Consider the following 17,999-nt stretch of genomic DNA (forward strand, 5'->3'; position numbering starts at 1 on the left):
TCAGGTCCTATTGCAGTGAAAGTTATTTTAGTGGGAAAGTCGAACAAAAAGAGTGAGACAAAAAAGAACAGGAAAGAGAAAACTGCCTGCCAAAGAAAAGGGGCAGGGGTCTGCCAGTGAGTGTCCTCCTCAGGCAGCCTCTGCAGTGCAAAGGGTGCTCCCCCCACAACATTTTGGGAAGGGACAAAAAAGAAAAAAAAAAAATCTTTCCCCCTTTTCATCTCTCCTGTTAGTTGGGGCTGCCAGAACAGAGTCTGGCCGTGAGCGTAACTTGGAGCAGCTGCAGGGCTGCTGTACACCTCTCCATGCAGCTTCTCCCAGGCGGCTGAAGCTGCTGAGGCTTCCATAGAGCGTCGGCTCTGGCCTCAGGCACTCTGCATGCCCCTGCGTGTCACCCACAGCATAGAGAAGGGGAAACGGGTTCAAGGACAGCAGGACCCTGCCAGCAGGGCTGGCTACAGAGCTTTGCACTGGGACAGTCAAGTGAAAGCCTTTCAAGTCTTTGAGGGCTAAAGACACCAAAAAGAGGAAGGTGGAGAAAAATCTAGAAGAAATGGACCTGAACTTTGCACTGCATAGTGCAGCCTGAGCAGCAGAAGGGACATCCTAAACAACAGAGATTCTGCGACTACAGGACAGTCTATCACATGTAGTGGTGGATAATCACGATCGATGGAAAAAGCGCTGGAACAACTTTGCTTGGGAAGAACACCATCAGCTAGTATTTCTCCTTCCGCAGCCTCTAGGGTTCTGCGAGATGCACCTCAGAAGGACGGTAAGCCTGAATATTTGGTCTGGGGGAAGAAACACTGCTGAGAATGCCCAGGAAATGACTTTAAATTAGAGGAGTGTCAAGGACTGGTGTCTTCACTGACCTGTGGCGGTAGTGGACCTATATCATGGGCGATCAGACTCCGAGGCAGTGGAAGAGAGCATGAGACATTCCCAGGCAACCAGGGACAAGAGGCCCTGGCCCAGAAGAAACCACTGCAGGTTGGTTTACTAAACTGAAATGCTCAGGTTTGTAGGAGTTGAAGCAAAGCAGGTTTTGAAACTGTGATTAAATTGTGTTAAAAAAAGAAAACCAGAACTTTCCAAAACCAAACTCCCTTCCCCCTCAGCAGTTGTAACTTAACATTCTGTGCTGGTAGACTATTCTTCAGCAATTTTTCCTCAGTTTTACTGCCACAGGCTAGGTCATCACTGCAAAGTGTGTCAGTATAGAGCTTCCTGTTCAGTGGCTATTATCAGTGAAAAAGTGGAGGCATAAAGTTAATATGTTTGATACGTTCACTTTCCTGCTCCTCTCCTCCATTAATCTGAACCACGTTGTCACTGAGAAACAGTTTCAGAGATACAAAGCCAAGTGCTTTCTGGCCCAGATCCTCGTGGAAGGATGCACGCTTGCCCCTCAACTTGTTTGCTCAGGCCCCAATCCTATGGGCACATTCAAAATTCACATATTAAAGACACTGTTTCCAACAAAGTAGTACAATGTGAAGGCTTTTTTTTTTAAATCTGATTTTATTCTACAAAATATTAGGATGGATCATTGCAGGTCACAGACTGGAAAGAAAGACTATATTAAAACCCTATTTATAAACAACACTTTCTTTTCCCAAAAGTACAACCATTACACTATAATGTGATTTATAGGCTTGTGTTGTCTTCATAAATTCTAATGAAGTAAAAATGTAGTGCACGCAATTCATTATTCTTTTTACAATAATTTAAGAATATAATTTTACAGAGATTGCAGCATTAAATACTGCAAAGTGTTTAAAGAGAATAATTCAACACTAAGTAAATTTTCTAGCAATAAAACACAAAGCAGAAGAGACAAATATGAAAATATTCCAGGTGACCACTTCCCACCTTGTAACATTTTAAAAAACAAATAGTCAAGTCAGCATTTGCTTGAATCTTTTCAAAAGTGATCCACGGCAGTCCTCCAGACTATGGTGTGTCTCCTGTAAAGATATGAGAAAACACGTAATGAGAAATCCTTAAAACTGACAATTTCCTTGAAAGAAGTGGAAACATTTACAATCCTCATGAATCATCTCAATGCCTTTTTATTTGTTTATATCTAGATCAAACTAGCCAGAATAATTTATGTGAAGTCATGAGAGGAGTCTCCATCATGGGAACAAAAGCAGTGCAAAATCTTGGTCCAGCTGAAATTGAGGAAAATCTCCCATGGACTTCAATGTCTGAACCAAATTTTCACTTCAAGCCTTCACTTTCAGTCCTGTGTGTCATAAAATAAATTCTCCTGAGAAACTCACAGACAAGTTTACAGAGCAGTGGTTATCTGAATTTCAGGCACATAACCTACACGGCTGGATGCTTTGAGAAAAAACTAAGTACAGTATGTTAAAATACTCAGAACTTAGCAGTCAGAGGAAGAGTTTAGAAGAATATTCCATTTTTAGAAAGTATCCATGAGTCGATTTGTCTACAGTCTGTGCTATCTGCGTACAAACATCCAGTTTAACACATTCAGATCTGCTGTGGCTCAAACCACTGAGCAGATCTGTTGTTCGTGACATTTCATTATTTCTGCTTTTCAGCTACCTAAAGAAATAGGTTAATGCACAACATCTTCCAAGGGAGCTTTTCCGCATAAGCAACAGCCGCACTGGTTATCATCAGCTGTCCTAGCTCGGGATGATGAAAGGCAGGTGTACCTTTGAAGTCAGATGTACAAATGGACCGGGAAAAAATCTGGACATTGCTTTTTAGAATACGAGATGTGGAGCAGCTACCTGCCTCTTCATAGGTCCTTTCTGAAATCTCTCTCTCAGACTTGGACCTGGCCTACCAGGTTAGTACAGATCTCTTCTGCACTGCTAAGAGGAGGTAGCAGAAGGCAGTTTTTTGACAAGAGGGCACTTTTTCCACAGGTTTAGCTGGAATGAAACAATGTTTCCACGCTGGGGCAAAAATGTACTTTTATGAGTTTCCTCCACCGGGAAAGCTGGCTGGCAAATCACAAGGTCTGTGTGGCAGCGTGGGCACATTTTGCCCACTGTGCCTCATACCCTTCCAGTGGATCAGCAGGAAAGGAGGATTTGAAACAGAACTGAGGCTGGAATTAGCATGTGGCTTGAACTCCTTAGCAGCACTGCAGAGTCAGGAGGATGAGGAGGACTTGGTACCCATAGTAATTCTCAGTGGCACATCACTGGGAACTTTGGGAGCTTTGGGAACAACAGCCTTTTGTCCCTTGCCTGCTGAGATGCCCACCCAAGTTTGTCTGGGCAGGAGAGACTAACGTTAGTAGAAGAAACGTGCCATAATAGTTACCTTTCAAAACAGGCAAAATGAGGGAACCTCTGTTCTGAAAACACGATCAAAGCACTTGCAAAGGTTACTAGGAGGCTCTTAAAGTCCTTCTCATATCTTTCTAGCACAGGGTATGGCACCGTATTGCTTTTCAACTGTAAAGGACCCAAGTTTTCAAGGACTGTGTGAAAGGGGATAGAATTTCACTGTAGTTCATTGTATTAATAACCTCTCTCAATTCATATAGTCTGAAATCAGCAACATCAGCATTTGGAAAACACGCTTTAAGGCTCAACTGTTGTTTGGGTTCATCCTTTAGCATGGCTGGGGCACAATCCCTGTAAATAGACAGGAATTAATCTCTTCCTTTGGCTAAGCTATTCATCTTCATTTATTCGACAAGTTGATGACTTACCTCCTTGTTCCTCAGCTTCAAAAGCCTCCATTTCTGCTTGATCTGATTCCTCTAACTGAAGAGAGATGTGAGGCAAAAACTGTTCCTCAACAACAGGTTGGTCAGTCATCTCTTCCTGTACAGCCGGTGGGCTGGCATTTTCTGTCAGACCAGCCGGCTGTGAGGCTGTGTCTGTTGACGTTGGCTCCTCGGCACGTACTTCTGTCTGATCAGAGAGCTGACTAAACGCATCTAAGCGTTTTCCAACCACTGTACGAATCAAGGCTGAAACAGAGAAAGCCATCATTAACAAACAAGAAGAAAAAGCTGTAGTTTGAAGTGATTTTAAGTTTCATTGATCTATTAATTCTCAAAAAAGAAAACAAACTGAAATAACACTAGATGTTATGCTACTTCCAAATCATTTAACACAAGAACAATTCAAGTATTTAATAGATGTATTTCAAAGTGATATTACATATGACACTGAGGCCAAGAACGAATGAAGAAGGGTTTAATATAGAAAACGGGACAATGCAGAGGTGCTGAAAAAAAGCTTCACTGGTAATTCACAGGTTGAGTTTTGTATGTAAAAGAAGAAATGGGCATCTCTGGGAGGAAAAACATAGCCTCCTTAGACTGTGAAGCTTTCACCTGCAGTTCACAGCTCTTTCGGACAGTGAAGCTTAAGTAGCTTCTACATTCAAATAGGTTGAAAATGGATTCTCTGGGACTTTTTCTACACTTTTGTGTAAGGGGAGAAGCAGCCACAAACAACCTAGCTGAGGCAGTATCTGCCTCTGCAAAACCTGCCGAAGAATGCAAATTGCAGTTCTTGTTGTAGAGATGGTGTTTACTTAAAGGAAAGATTTAAAAGAAATACTGTGTATGTTCTCATCAACAGCATATCCCACAGCAACATTCTCCTTGGACTGTTTATTCAGTAGTTGCACACAACAGTCTTAAAGTAAAAAGAGAGAGGATCCTCCTCCTTCCCTCCCCAGAAGAGATACATTAAGAAGTTACCCTGGAGTGTACATACCAGACACATATCCTAGCATTAAATACCTAGCAAGCCAGTTTTAACTATCCAAATTATAACTTAATTCAGGAAATTCATTGTCGTGGTTAAACAAAAAATAAACACAAAGGGAATGAGCACACAAGTACAGTTGTAATTCTAATTGCAACCTGTAAGTCACACCAGGAGGAAAAAGCAGAGGAATGAAAATTTAATGCAAGTCTAAGAAGTCTAAAACTGCCAGAGTGGGCAAGCACTCATCATAATGATGTGGCTTCTATACTAGATGGATTTCAGACTGTTCAGGTATTTCAATCGCAGCCTCTGAAGGCTGACTGATACCAGAACCCAAATGCTAATCTGGAATTGGCCCACAAGAAAGCAGATACACCAATGTTTTCCTCTGTCTCAGAAGCAAGCAGGTGAGTATTGGCTGCTGAGGAAGCAAGCCAGCCCTTGCTCTGAGGAAAGCTATCGGTTGCCTGACTGTTCAGCCAGGCACGGCCACTTCTGCTTGCGCGTGGCATGAACATAGCACTCCGTAGCTCAGCTAGCTGCTGCAAAGGAGTTCAAAGGCTGTTACAGTATACAAGTGGCTGTAGACAGTATCGACTGGTCTGCTGCCACAACAAGGGCACAGGTGCAATGGGGCACCGCTGGGAACACTAAGGAAAAGAGCATAGCAGTGCCGGCTGCGTACCATGAGGAACGAGAGTTACTAGGATAGTGAAAACAATTTGCATCCTTTAATCATTTTACTTCTGCCAAATGTGTGGCATCCTCCAGCAGCACATTTCAGAAACAATATACAACCACCTGAAAGAGTAGAGCGGGATGCCCGACATGTCTATTATTTCAGCTGAGAACTAATTAGCTAAGTATATGCAGTAGCGATTTACCAGCATTAGAAGTGTTTCACAAAAAAAGGGGGAAAAAAACCACAAAAAGCTGTGGGCTTTTGAAGTTCTTAAAATTATACCTGCTGCTTTAGCCCACGGTGACCTTGTAAGTGTTATATTGGTCTTCACAAGGGAAAAACAATTAGGAATATCAAGCAGCTCAGATTATACTCCAGGATTTTGTAACTTACAGTCAAGCACTGTCCTCCCCAGAACCTTCTTCTCCAATGCTTCTTCCACTTCTGTCATCAGCCATGGAAGGAATTCTGTCTCAATATCTGCAGGAATTTGGCAGGAAGAAAACAAGAAAAAGCAATTTCTTTTAAATTAAGGACGAATGAGAGGATGTTGTGAGCTGTTTCATTTGCTGCAGTCATTAAAGGATGAGCATCATTGCTAGAAGATGCTCATTTTGTACGAGCCAGATGAAATGTCTCAGAAGATACTGAGTGCTCTAACTCTGCCCTCTTCTATTTACCTTCCTCATCTTTACGGATCTGGGCCAGAGTGCTCTCAACTTCAGTGCCTTCCCAAGGTGTTTGCCACCCTCAGAAGGCAGGCACAAGTGAGATGCACAGTCATGTTCTAGTTAGGTGAAAATAACTATTCTGAACAATCCAGGAGAATAACATTTCTTGCTTTTCTCTCCAACAACATCTGGCCTCTGGTCTGCCAAAACTGCTCAATCCCTCTGACTGACGAGTCCTCGCTTATGTGTTTTTTTTTTCCAAATCATTTTCTTTCTACACAGTTATCCCAAATTTTGCTCCATTTGCAAGAGACACCCAGTTTCTACATTTGCCCCGATGACTCATGTTGGAAGGAGCAACTGTTTCCTGGCAGTAGTCTGGGCAGCAGCATGGGGCCCTGGGAAGTGGTGTGCAGACCCATATTAATGGGATTTATAAACTTGCCAAATGTCTGATGACACAGCAGCAAGGTAGCCAATGAGAAAATGTGTTGATTCTAAAGGCTTGGAAATCATAGAGGTTAAAAAGTCAGAAATTATTTTCATGGCCCAGTTCTAATTCTAACTGACTAACTTCTTCCTTGCTTTGATCATCATTAATGAAGATTCAGAATGACACACACAAAAGTGACTTCTTTGCCTGTCCTGTCATAATGCATTTACTACAATTTGGATCTCTTTCACTATGTCCTACCAATCCTAACCATCCGTATACTTCACACCAATATTCATGTATTTAACACCAATTCAAAAGCAGCCTCTCTCATTACAAGTTAAGCTATCAGATCTCACCTACTTGATGGCCAATGTTTGTTCTTGAAAACAATTTGAGTTTGAAAACAAGTGTAAATGACTAAATAAACGAAGTCTACTACATTGTAATAAGTGATAGAATTTTAAGCTGTGTTTTATGGTTGTTTTGCCTGTTACATCTTTCAGCTCACATCCCAAAAAAGAAAAAATACAAACCTCTCTCTATAGGGTCATAGAAATACCCACTCTCACGAAGACTGTCGAAGACTGATGGAATGAGATCAGCCAAGTAACGCTGAGCAAATGCCCGAGCTGCAATTTTCTCTGTGGTCTCTTTCTGTTTTTGCAGCACTTGCATCTGCTGGCGTTTGCGACGTTCCTGACAAGAGAACATTGTATGTAAAACTTTCATGTCTTTAGTTGTTACTCCATTGATCTAGATTTTGAAGAATGATCACAACATAAACCCCAGAAGTTAGAGAGAGAATCAAGTGAATAAGTATAGATACCACCCAGTATTTACGGCCTCTACTTGGGCCAAAAGCTCTTCACAGGAAAGAAAATTTGATTGTATTCAATCTAGAGATTATCAAAACTTACAGTGACTAGAGAGAAATACACTCCTTTGGTATTGCTCTTCTGGTTTTGTGAAGTTTGTAAAGTAATGGTTTTCCAGTTGGCCAAAAAAAACCACCTCTGCCATCTTAGCATGCACTGATCTTACGACGCAATGCTTTGTTATTGCAAGTAAAGCTGATGGTTAACTTTGGAGCGAGCTGAGGTTGGTTCAGGATTTCATGACCTTTTCACCAGTCCAACTTTTATTCCAACTCAGTGCAAGAAAAGATTAAAACTGAGGTGGGTGCAAGAAAACATTAAAATCCCAAACATATAAAGCTGCTGAATAACAAATAAAGACTTGCCTTTTCTCTTTATTATTTACTGGGTCTTACTAATATAGATCCCTTAATACCTGGAGATCTTGAGAAGTATGTGTGCACATTCACGACTGCATGCATTCAGTACTTCCTAACTAGGCTAAGCTAGGAAGGTGCTTTTCTTATTCTGGAGCACTAGGACTGTTCACTCAACAGCTCTCGTAATGCAAGTGGCTAAGCTAACTGCCTGACTGACAGCAGCACTGGCTACAGAAGGAAAATGCTCTTGGGTTTGGCCTCTTGCTCCGGTGTCCCTGGAGCACGCCAGCTCCCAAGAAACACAGCAGCGTCATGCTGCTGCAGCAGAGCTAACTGCAGCCAGACGGCACCCGACTGCTCGGAGGTGCGTCCAACCGGATGGTGCCCTCTGGGGCAAAGCTGACTTATTCCACAGCTTGGCTTTTGCTGCTGGAAACTGTTTTTTCTCCTACCACAAGCATTCACACAGGCCCATTTTGCTCTTAGCCGCTCCTACCTTCTCCTCGCTGTATCGCCTCTCCTGCTCTTCTAGGCGCTGTACCTCAGCGAGCTCTGCGTTACGCAGCTCTCCATAAGCACACTGATGTGCCCGCAGGTTGGCCAGCTCTTCTTCCTCCATAACTTCCAGCAAAGATTGTTCAATAGTCTTTCCAATCAATACTTCCAGCACTGGCTTGACTTCAATGTCAAAGTCAAAGAGCTGAAGATGGTAGTCCGGGAAAGAGAGACAAATGACCCTGGATCACAGTCCTTCTTAACAGCAGAGCAGAAAAGGAGGATGAGCAAAGCACTTGTGTTCAAGGCAGTGCTGAGCTGTGCACACGTGGCCCCTTGCCAGCTCTCGCAGGAAGCACAACTGAGGGCTAAATGACAAGTGGGCTGGCAGGACATCAAGCCTGCCACAGGGATCAATCAGGCAACACTCCCTCCCCTCCCCCAACACCACCACCTCAGCCACTCTGAAGGCTGCTGGGGAGAGGCAGAGCCTTCCCCTAGGCCCTATTTCTTCTCACCTCCCTCTTCTCAAGCCCTCTCGGCCTGGATGCTCTTTCTGCAGGGGAGGACATTTCTCAGCATGGTAGTGCTTAGCTGAAAGCAGCAGAAGAGTAAGCACCCACCTTAATTTTGCAGTTAAACTGCAGCAGATTATGGAGACAGATTTTTTTTTTTTTTAAGTATGTCCCGTCAGGAGTAATTCTTGTACATGCTGCCCTAATTTTGCTTAAGAAACTTGTTTCATATGGAAACATCTTCCGAGAGTGCTTGTGAATCAGACTTTGCCTCGTACCTCTCCTTCTTCTATCTGTGTGTCCACATCTTTTCCTGTTTTGGCTGGTATGAAGAGGGGAGTGGGTGGTCTGTCCAGAAATGCATCTGTCTGACACTCCACATCAACCTCTATTATCCGGTCACTAATTTCTTCCAAATACAGCTCTAGAAAGCATAATCATGACAAATGCTATAAGCTGGCTTCTCTGATTGTAATGGTAAAAGAAAGTGTAAATGGAAAAGTCTTGGCATGCATTCAAGAATTCATGGTCAAAACTGAAAAACACTGGAAAAAAATCTTACTCTAATTAGCAAAGTTCACTGATAATCAAATGCAACTAACAATAAGAGGTTATAAGCAAAAGAAAAAGAGAACCTTAGCTCTAGGTGATGCTACCAACTGCATTATGAATTTAGCAGGTGAATATGCATCAGCACCTTTTTGTTTTCAGGCGAAATTTAAATCTCTTCAGCCTTTACCTGTCTGCACATGAGCATGCTCTCTGCCTTCCACAGGCTCGGGTGTTCTTGGCTGCATCTGCTCTTTTGCTCGTTTTCGGGACAGAGCTCTTCTCCGTGCTTCCCTCTGCCTTTGAATTTCAAGGGGATCCGGTTGCGTACTCTAGGCAGGCAGTAGGGAGGAAAAAAAGAAACAAACAAACAAAATCAAAAACTCGCTCTAAGTTTCATATGTAGCAATGTTACTAATTTATCTCTACAGCTAAATGAAGACCCCCCTTTTTTTTTAATCCTACAAATCTACCATTTCAGACTTACTTTTCAAGGTCCTGAGTCTAAACTGTCAGTTACCTTAAGGACTGCAGCGCATGAAACTATCACAGTACACTGCCTGCAGGCATATAATAACAGGATCTCACACTAAAAGCAATTATTTGCTACTTGGGAACAGATGTTATATATGAAACTCTACTTGCAGGATAAAGTATATTAAAATAGCATGTTCTTGCTCACAAATGAGTTGAGAGTTTCTAGGTGAAGCTTTTAAAGTGTCAGATGGAGTTAAATCCAGTTTTCATATTTTCAACTAAATTATCTGCAAGACTGAAATTACAGACTCTTTTTTCTGCAGGAAAGGATGAAGCAGAAAAAACACAGAGTAACTTCTAAATTCTACATTGTGTTTGTGGGTTGAAAATAAAATAACTTTTGATCTTTTTAAACAGATAAACGTGAAATTTCCAGTAAGAAACACTTACAGAACAACACAATGACATCCCCACAAAGTTGCAATTCCGATATGATCAATTTATCTGTCAAGAAATATTCTCTGAAAATAAATATCACTGAAACATTTACTACGTCAGGAGAGACAAACAGCCTTTGCCCCACACAAGTACATCTTGTGTACAGCTGGCCTTGGGATCTATATGGCTCTGCTTCCACAGGACAAGCTCAAGTTTACCCAAAAGCTTAATTTCCCCAAGAGCTGCTATCTTCACTGATGACATCTGTGAATAAATACGGCAGCAGATGATGAACTGAGACTTGTGCTCAATATCATGACAGTAAAGAAACAAGGAAAAAAATCACTTTAAGAAAGAAAAAAACCCACTCAAACCAGCAAAGTTCATGGGGAAGTCAATCCTTTAAACAAAAGTGGGAAACAACTGCATGAAAATTTAACTGGAGGCCTTGTGACTGGGTGAAATATTTTTTCATGAAATTACAGCACCAATAATTATAGCTATTAATCGGCTACTGTTTTCCTGCCCTACTTCTTCCTTTCCAAGAAGGCTGTAGCACAAGCCACACAAAATCCATACCGCAGGTACGAGCTGCAGGGCGTAAGTGTTGCCGCGCACCACTCTCCTGTCATACATGAGGTTCGCGTAGCGAACAGGTTCCTTCTCTCTGCAACGTCAAGAACCGACCGTTGTGGTTAGAGAGCCGCAGCCTGAATATTAACATCTCGGCGAGCGACAACGGCGCTGAGAGGGCACCAGAGGGGCCCCGCGGACACGCGCAGCCGCTCGGCTCGGCTCGGCTCGGCTCGGCTGCCCCGCCGCCGCCGCCGCCGCCGGGCGGGCAGAGCCGGGCCGGGCCGGGCCGGGCCGGGCCGGGGCGCGCAGCCTGCGGGAGGGGCAGCCCGCCCGGTGCCGGCACTCACTGCTCGGCGGCATCCGGCCGCGCTCGGTACTTCGGCCGGGCGGGCAGGGCGCGGGGCTGGCGGCAGTAGCTGTAGGGCGCCGCCTCGGAGCCGCGGGCGGGCAACATGGTGAAGACGGCAGGGGCTCGGCTGCCGCCGGCGGCCGCTGGAGCGGGGCGGGGGCGTCGGCGTCGGCGCCGGGCAACGGCCCGCGGCGGGAGGAGCGCGGTAACGGCCGCCGACGGCAGGGGCGGGGCGCGGCGGGGCGGGGCCGGCGCTGGCGGTTCCTGCCGCGCGCTCCCCTCGCGGGCCTCGAGCGCTGGCGCTGCTGGCGGCTGTGCTGCTGCCTCGAGCCTCGTCGCGGCCTGGGTAGCCAGGACGAGCCCTCCTCGCTGCTGTGCTGCGTTTCTTCCGGCTCCCAAGTGCCTGTGCTTTCCTGTCTGCGCAGCTGAATCCGGAGGGGTCTTTGGGGAGGGGGTTGCTGTTCTCCAGGCGCTGGGACTCTGAGCGAAGAGCGATGGTTCTGCCTGTGAATGGGTTTTGCTGAAATACCGGGGACAGCAGTGGGAAGGGGGGTTAGATAAGCGCTTATCCAGCTGAGTGAAATGCAAACTACATCTAAATTGTTCCCATTCCCAGGGCAGTCCACCTCCATTAGGCAAAGTCGCCTGTGGGCACAGCTGACGGCCTTTATTCCTCTTCTCCTCAGGTCGAGTGTCCTTGTTAGGCTTCTTGGTCAATGCTGAAAAAAGGCCGTAGGCCGTTAGTAGGCAATGGCACTAGGTCACGAGCTCCCTGTACTGCCTCCTGCCAGTTCAGCCGGCACAGGCAAAGGGAGGTGCAAACAACCAGTTTACCAAGGGAAGGTCATGGAAAACGCTCGTTCTTGAACCAGACCTTAATTTTTCGTGGCAAATCAGATTCTTGTTCTCAGAAAACAGGGGCATCCACACTGCAGATCAGTCCCCTACGCTGCAGGGCCTCTGCAGAAGGGAGCTGCTACAAGAGCACATGATCCCACGCCGGAGCGCACGGCGGAGGCGGCTTAGTCTGGTGGCCGCTAGGAGTTAATGCGTAGATGCTAAGGAGGGGCTTTCAGGGAAGCTCCGGAGAGCTGGCTGCCAAGACAAGACCCGTGGTAGATGTGAATGTGACAGCAGGCAAACGGCGTCCGTAACTGTGCCTGCGTCTTAGAAGGCACTCAAAGCACAGCAGAGCCTGTGGCGTTTCAGACTTCTGCAGGCAAAGCATCTAAGCTGACGTAGTGAGGGAATGTAACCACCAGGTGTCACTGGAATGGTTTTGCGGGTTTTTACAAACTTTTAAAGGAAAAAAAAAAAGAAAAGAAAAAGAAAAACATCACGGTTTCCAGTTAAGATAGCAGTAGTTTCTTATCCTGCTCTGCAGTTTTGCTGGGAGCTCATACCAATCTGCTGCAATTACTGAACGGGCAGCTGGCAGAGTCAATACAGGAGTGGGAGCTGTGTAACTGTGTTTGACAGCAGGGTGGTGGAGCAAGATGTGAGCCCGGTGCAAGTGTCCTTGGGGAGGGAGGGAGGGAGGAGAAGGCAGTCCTTCGGTATTTGCTGGTGCCTGGGCATCCAAAGTTAGTGAATGAGCGTTTGGAGCCTGGAGAGGAGTCAGAAATTCTGCCCCGCTTAGCAGCCAGTGCCCGAGCACTGTGGCCCTTCAGTCCGGGAAAACTGACAAAGCTGGCCAGAAGCAAGGAAACCTTGGCTTGGAGTGACTTGGCTCATATCTTCTGAAATGTGGAGTTTGGCTATCCAGGTGTTTCTGACTTTGCAGCAGGGACTCAAAAGCTGGGGAGAGATTGCTAGGGTGTGAGGGACATGGTGTTTGCGTTCCCAAGAAAAAGAGCCCTGGCCTAGCCTCCAAACTTTGCCTCCTACCTCTGCTTGGCCTACTTGTGGGGCCACATCTCCACCTGGTGCTGCTTGGGAGGGGGAGTGGACAAGGGCTGTGGTCAGAGACGTACCTTGCTGACTCTACAGGCATCCCTACTGCACACTCAAGAGGCTCTTCTGCCTGCAGCTCTGGAAAGCTTCCAAAAGCCAGAGGAAAGCTGTCAGTTTAACCCAGGAGTGTTCCTGAACAGTGGATAGTGGGCATGGGGTTATTTCTCACTCCGTGCAAGACTCAGCACTTGCTCTTGTTGTACAGCATGAGGTCCTCTCCACTCGTCTCTCCAGCCTCTCCAGGTCTCTCTGAATGGCAGCACAGCCCTATGATGTATCAGCCACTCCTCCCAGTTTTGTATCATCAGCAAACTTGCTGAGGGTGCACTCTGTCCTTTCATGTAGGTCACTAAGGAAGAAGTTGAACAATCCTATACCCAGTATTGACCCCTGGGGCACACCTCTAGCTACAGGACTCCAGTGAGACTTTGCACCACTGAGCACAACCCTCTGAGCTCTGCCATTCAGCCAGTTCTCTCAATCCACCTCACTGGCCACTCACCTAGCCTGGACTTCCTGAATTTGCCTATGCAGATGCTATGGGAGATGGTGTCAAAAGCTCTGGTGAAGTCATGGGAGACTACATCCACTGCTCTCCCCTCCTCTACCCAGCCAGCCATCCCATCATAGAAGGCTGTCAGATTCATTAAGATTATTTCCCTTTTCTGAATCCATGCTGACTGCTCCTGATCACCTTCTTCTCCTTCACATGCTTAGAAACGGCATCCAGGATGAGCTGTTGCATCACCTTTCCTGGCATTAACGTGAGTCTGACTGGCTTGTAAGTTCCCTGAGTCCCCTTTCTTGCCCTTTCTGAAACCTGCAGTGACATTTGCTTTCTTCTGATCCTCAGGCACCTCTCTTGATCTCCACGTCCTTTCCAAGATGATGGGGAGTGGCCTAGCAATGGTGACCCCCCAGTTCCCTCAGCACTCAGGCCTGCGTCCCACCAGGGCCCATGGACTTGAGGATGTGAGGTTTGCCTAAATGATCCCTAACCTGATCCTCCGCAGGCAAGGGGAATATCTTCCTTTCTGCAGACTTTGTACGTGGTCTCCAGAGTCTGGGATTCCTGAGGGCTGGCCTTAGCAGTAAGGACTGAAGCAAAGAAGGCATTCGGTATCTCTGCTTTCTCCGTATCCTTTGTCAGCAGGTCTTCTGCTCCATTCAGTATGGGGCCCACATATTCCCTAGTCTTCCTTCCGGGTACAAATACACTGCCCTTCTAGGCATTTTTATGTGGTTGTAAGGATGCTACTGAGGTTTTTTCTCTTTTTTTCTTTTATCCAGACAGTTTCCTTGCAGGATTTATGTTGTGAGTGGTCAGACAGTTTTTTATAGCCTCTTCATAGGAGCGTGGTCTTGCAGCATTCCCTGGGACTACGTGGCTGGCTGCCCTGCCGAGCCATGTACTCGTGTTTGTTCTTTTAACAGGACTGCAACAACGCTCTCAGCCGATAAACTCCAGGAGCCACAGGTGAACTCACGCGGGAGCTTACTCTAACAGCAGCATGGCGGCTTGCAGTTTCTCGCTCAGAATCCTTCCCTGCAGAAACCCGGTCACTGAGTAAGCAACCTCTTGGGGGCCTTGCGCACTCTCTGCTCTCCGCTGCAAACTGCTAGCGCAGGGCTAAGGCAGCCAAGTGTCCTGGTCGGCCCTGCTGATCTTGAGCGGTCAGAGAGTTTTTTGTAGCCTCTTCCTAAAGAGGGTGGTCTTCCAGCACTCCTCTGGTCCAGCTACCTCTCTGAACGCTTCATCAGCTGACTTGAAACGGGGCCTTTGCCACTACCCCACAGGCAAAGGCTTGCTCTCATCGCAGCTCTTTCCCTGCGCAGTTTGGCAGAAGTGACTTCCTGTCGCTGTGGAAAGAGCGGTCAGCTTTCAGAGAGCTGTCTCTCACAAAACCCGTGTGTCTCCAGGCACCCAGCTCTGTGTTGGTCTTAGTGTTTGCCTGTGGTTTGCAAAAGAGGCTAAGGAGTGCTTTTGGATCGCTCTGCTAGATGTGCTGTGGGCTTGCTGGAAAAGGACTAGGGCTGATTTAGAAAGGATTTTGGGGTCGAGAGTGCAAAAGAGGTAACAGCAATACTAGCTAGGTTCTTGTCGAGAGTATGCCCTGCAGCAACAGTCTCTCTCCTTGGGGTGTTTCTTCAGGAGCTGGAGGCAGTGCTTCTTTCCTTCAAGGGCGAGAAAACCCCCTCTCCCCTGCCTCTGCCTGCAGAAGAGCTACCTTAAGAAGATATCCTGCAGTGTACATACCAGGACATATATCCTAGCATCAAATACCTAGCAGAGCAATGGTTCTTCTCCCAGGTATAACTTAATTCAGGAAATTCATTGTCATAGTTAAACAAAAAATAAACACAAAGGGAATGAGCACACAAGTACAGTTGTAACTCTAACAAAATCACAGAGGGAGGAAACTGATGGGAATGAAAATGTCATGTGAGTTTCAAAAGCGGTTTCACTGAGGACCACCAAGGTGGACACACACTCATCGTAGTGTTGTGGCTTCTATACTAGATGGATTTCAGACTGTTCAGGTATTTCAATCGCAGCCTCTGAAGGCTGACTGATACCAGAACCCAAATGCTAATCTGGAATTGGCCCGCAAGAAAGCAGATACACCAATGTTTTCCTCTGTCTCAGAAGCAAGCAGGTGAGTATTGGCTGCTGAGGAAGCAAGCCAGCCCTTGCTCTGAGGAAAGCTATCGGTTGCCTGATTGTTCAGCCAGGCACGGCCACTTCTGCTTGCGCGTGGCATGAACATAGCACTCCGTAGCTCAGCTAGCTGCTGCAAAGGAGTTCAAAGGCTGTTACAGTATACAAGTGGCTGTAGACAGTATCGACTGGTCTGCTGCCACAACAAGGGCACGGGTGCAATGGGGCACCGCTGGGAACGCTAAGGAAAAGAGCATAGCAGTGCCGGCTGCGTACCATGAGGAACGAGAGTTACTAGAGTAGGGAAAAAAATGTAGCAGGAAGAAAAAAGTAATTAAGGGTGAAGGACAGGATCTCCGGAGCTTGCTTTTATTTGCTTAATTCAGAGTGAAGCACCATGCTGCCCAGAAGCCTCTTCTCCAATGCTTCTTCCACTTGCGCCATCAGCCATGGAAGGAATTCTGTCTTGATCTCTGTAAGAATGTGTCAGGAAAAAGACAACAATAAACAGGAACTTTTGTTAACAATGAAGGGCAGGATCATGGGAGCTGGTTTGCATCTGCTGCCCGCATGAATGGGTGAACAGCATGGCCCAAAGACGCTTGCTTTGCAAGAGCCAGATGAAATCTCTTTTCAAAGACTCCTGTCTGGGGCTGTCTTATCTCTTGCCTCTGTTACTGAGGCTCCCCACCTTTACAGAGCTGGACCACACTGCCAGGGGTTGCCACCTGCAGCGGGCAGGCACAAGTGAGACACACAGCAGTGTCTGAGAGGAAAGCGTCCTGAGCAATTAAGGGTAGCCACAGTTCCTACTTTGCACTGAAATCCGTTCTTCTCTCCAATCCACCAAAAGTTGTCGGTCCCTCTGGCTAAAGAGTTCCTGCTTATCTTTGCATTTCCCAAATCTTCATGCTCTTTGCACACAGTGGGAATGTTATCTAACTGTAATCTGGATCTCCTACCTATTATATTAGAATCAGGTCACATAGGCCAAGCCCCCCACCAATACAAACCTCCCTCTACTGGGTCACAGAAGTCCCCGCTCTCACGAAGACTGTTGAAGACCGATGGGACGGGCTCAGCCGAGGAACACTGAGCAAAGGCCTGAGCTGCAGTTTTCTCTGCTGGCTCTTCCTCTTCCTGCTGCCCTTGCATCTGCTGGTGTTGGCAGCATTCCTGCCAAGACAATGTTGCATGTCAGCCTTTCAGGCCTTTCGCTGTTCCTCCTTTTCTCTAGATTCTGAAGAAGGATCACAGCACGAAACCCACGCAACAAAGACAGAACCAAGGGAATAAGTACAGGCAGCACGCAGTGCTTTCCTTTCGTAGACCTTTCTTTCCATTCTTTCCATTTGGTAGCTGTGTCAAGCAATGAAGTTGTGACCAACCAAACTAGGCCCTTCTCTGTTCTCTCACCATGCTCTGATCTCATGACCCAAACAAAGCTTTCTTGTTGTGGCAGATAAGCAGATGGTGAGCACTGGGGTGAGCTGTGGGTGGTCCGGGAAAAGTACTTGCCGTTCCTGCCTTGGATTTACTGGGTCCTCCTAATGCAGTTCTTTTCATCCTTTGAGATCTGCCGAGGTAGGTGTGCACACTAGGCACTACATGCACTGAAGGCTAGGCAGGTGCCTTTTGTATTTTGGAGCACTGGGACTGTTCAGCCAGCACCTCTCGTAATGCAAGTGGCTAAGCTAACTGCTTGACCTACAGTAGCAGTGGCTACAGAAGGAAAATGCTCTTGAGTTTGGCCTCTTGCTCCGGTGTCCCTGGAGCGCGCCAGCTCCCAAGAAACACAGCAGCGTCATGCTGCTGCAGCAGAGCTAACTGCAGCCAGACGGCACCCAACCGGATGGTGCCCTCTGGGGCAAAGCCGACTTATTCCACAGCTTGGCTTTTGCTGCTGGAAACAGTTCTCTGTCTTACCACAAGCATTCACACAGGCCCATTTTGCTCTTAGTCGCTCCTACCTTCTCCTCGCTGTATTGCCTCTCCTGCTCTTCCAGGTGCTGTACCTCCGGCAGCTCTGCGTTATGCCAGTCTCTGTCCAAACACTGCTGTGCCCACCGGTTGGCCAGCTCTTCTTCCAGCATGACTTCCAGCAAAGCTTGCTCAATAGCCTTCCCAATCAATCCTTCAAGCATCGGCTTGACTTCAGTGTCAAAGACCTGAGGATGGCAGTCCGGGAGAGAGAGGCGAATGACCCCGGATCACAAGCCCTCCCAACAGCGCAGCAGGAAAGCAGGA

At 46.8% G+C, this 17,999-nt stretch overlaps 1 protein-coding gene across 1 annotated transcript; it reads right to left on the minus strand.

The window, feature by feature from the left end:
* Positions 1 to 1,537: 1,537 nt before the first annotated feature.
* LOC134139308 (radial spoke head protein 3 homolog) lies at positions 1,538 to 11,299 on the minus strand. The gene is made up of 9 exons (XM_062573741.1): positions 11,139 to 11,299; positions 10,795 to 10,882; positions 9,491 to 9,632; positions 9,030 to 9,175; positions 8,238 to 8,441; positions 7,041 to 7,203; positions 5,794 to 5,880; positions 3,704 to 3,967; positions 1,538 to 1,970 (listed from the first exon to the last, which is right to left on the minus strand). Exons 1-9 carry the CDS (start codon positions 11,243 to 11,245, stop codon positions 1,957 to 1,959), a joined length of 1,215 nt encoding a protein of 404 aa, XP_062429725.1. The 5' UTR covers positions 11,246 to 11,299; the 3' UTR covers positions 1,538 to 1,956.
* Between the last annotated feature and the right edge of the window lie 6,700 nt (positions 11,300 to 17,999).

Source organism: Rhea pennata, chromosome 3 (genome assembly GCF_028389875.1).
Source record: "Rhea pennata isolate bPtePen1 chromosome 3, bPtePen1.pri, whole genome shotgun sequence".
Classification (NCBI taxonomy): Eukaryota; Metazoa; Chordata; class Aves; order Rheiformes; family Rheidae; genus Rhea; species Rhea pennata.

What these genes read in the sequence shown, in the direction of transcription:
- LOC134139308 (XM_062573741.1), bottom strand. Translation starts at nt 11,245, where the DNA reads ATGTTGCCCGCCCGCGGCTCCGAGGCGGCGCCCTACAGCTACTGCCGC. An exon ending in CCCTGCAGCTCGTACCTGCG is followed by an intron (nt 9,633 to 10,794) that starts GTATGGATTTTG and finishes CTGCCTGCCTAG; the next exon opens with AGTACGCAACCGGATCCCCT. An exon ending in GGGGAGGACAGTGCTTGACT is followed by an intron (nt 3,968 to 5,793) that starts GTAAGTTACAAA and finishes TCTCTGTTTCAG; the next exon opens with CCTTGATTCGTACAGTGGTT.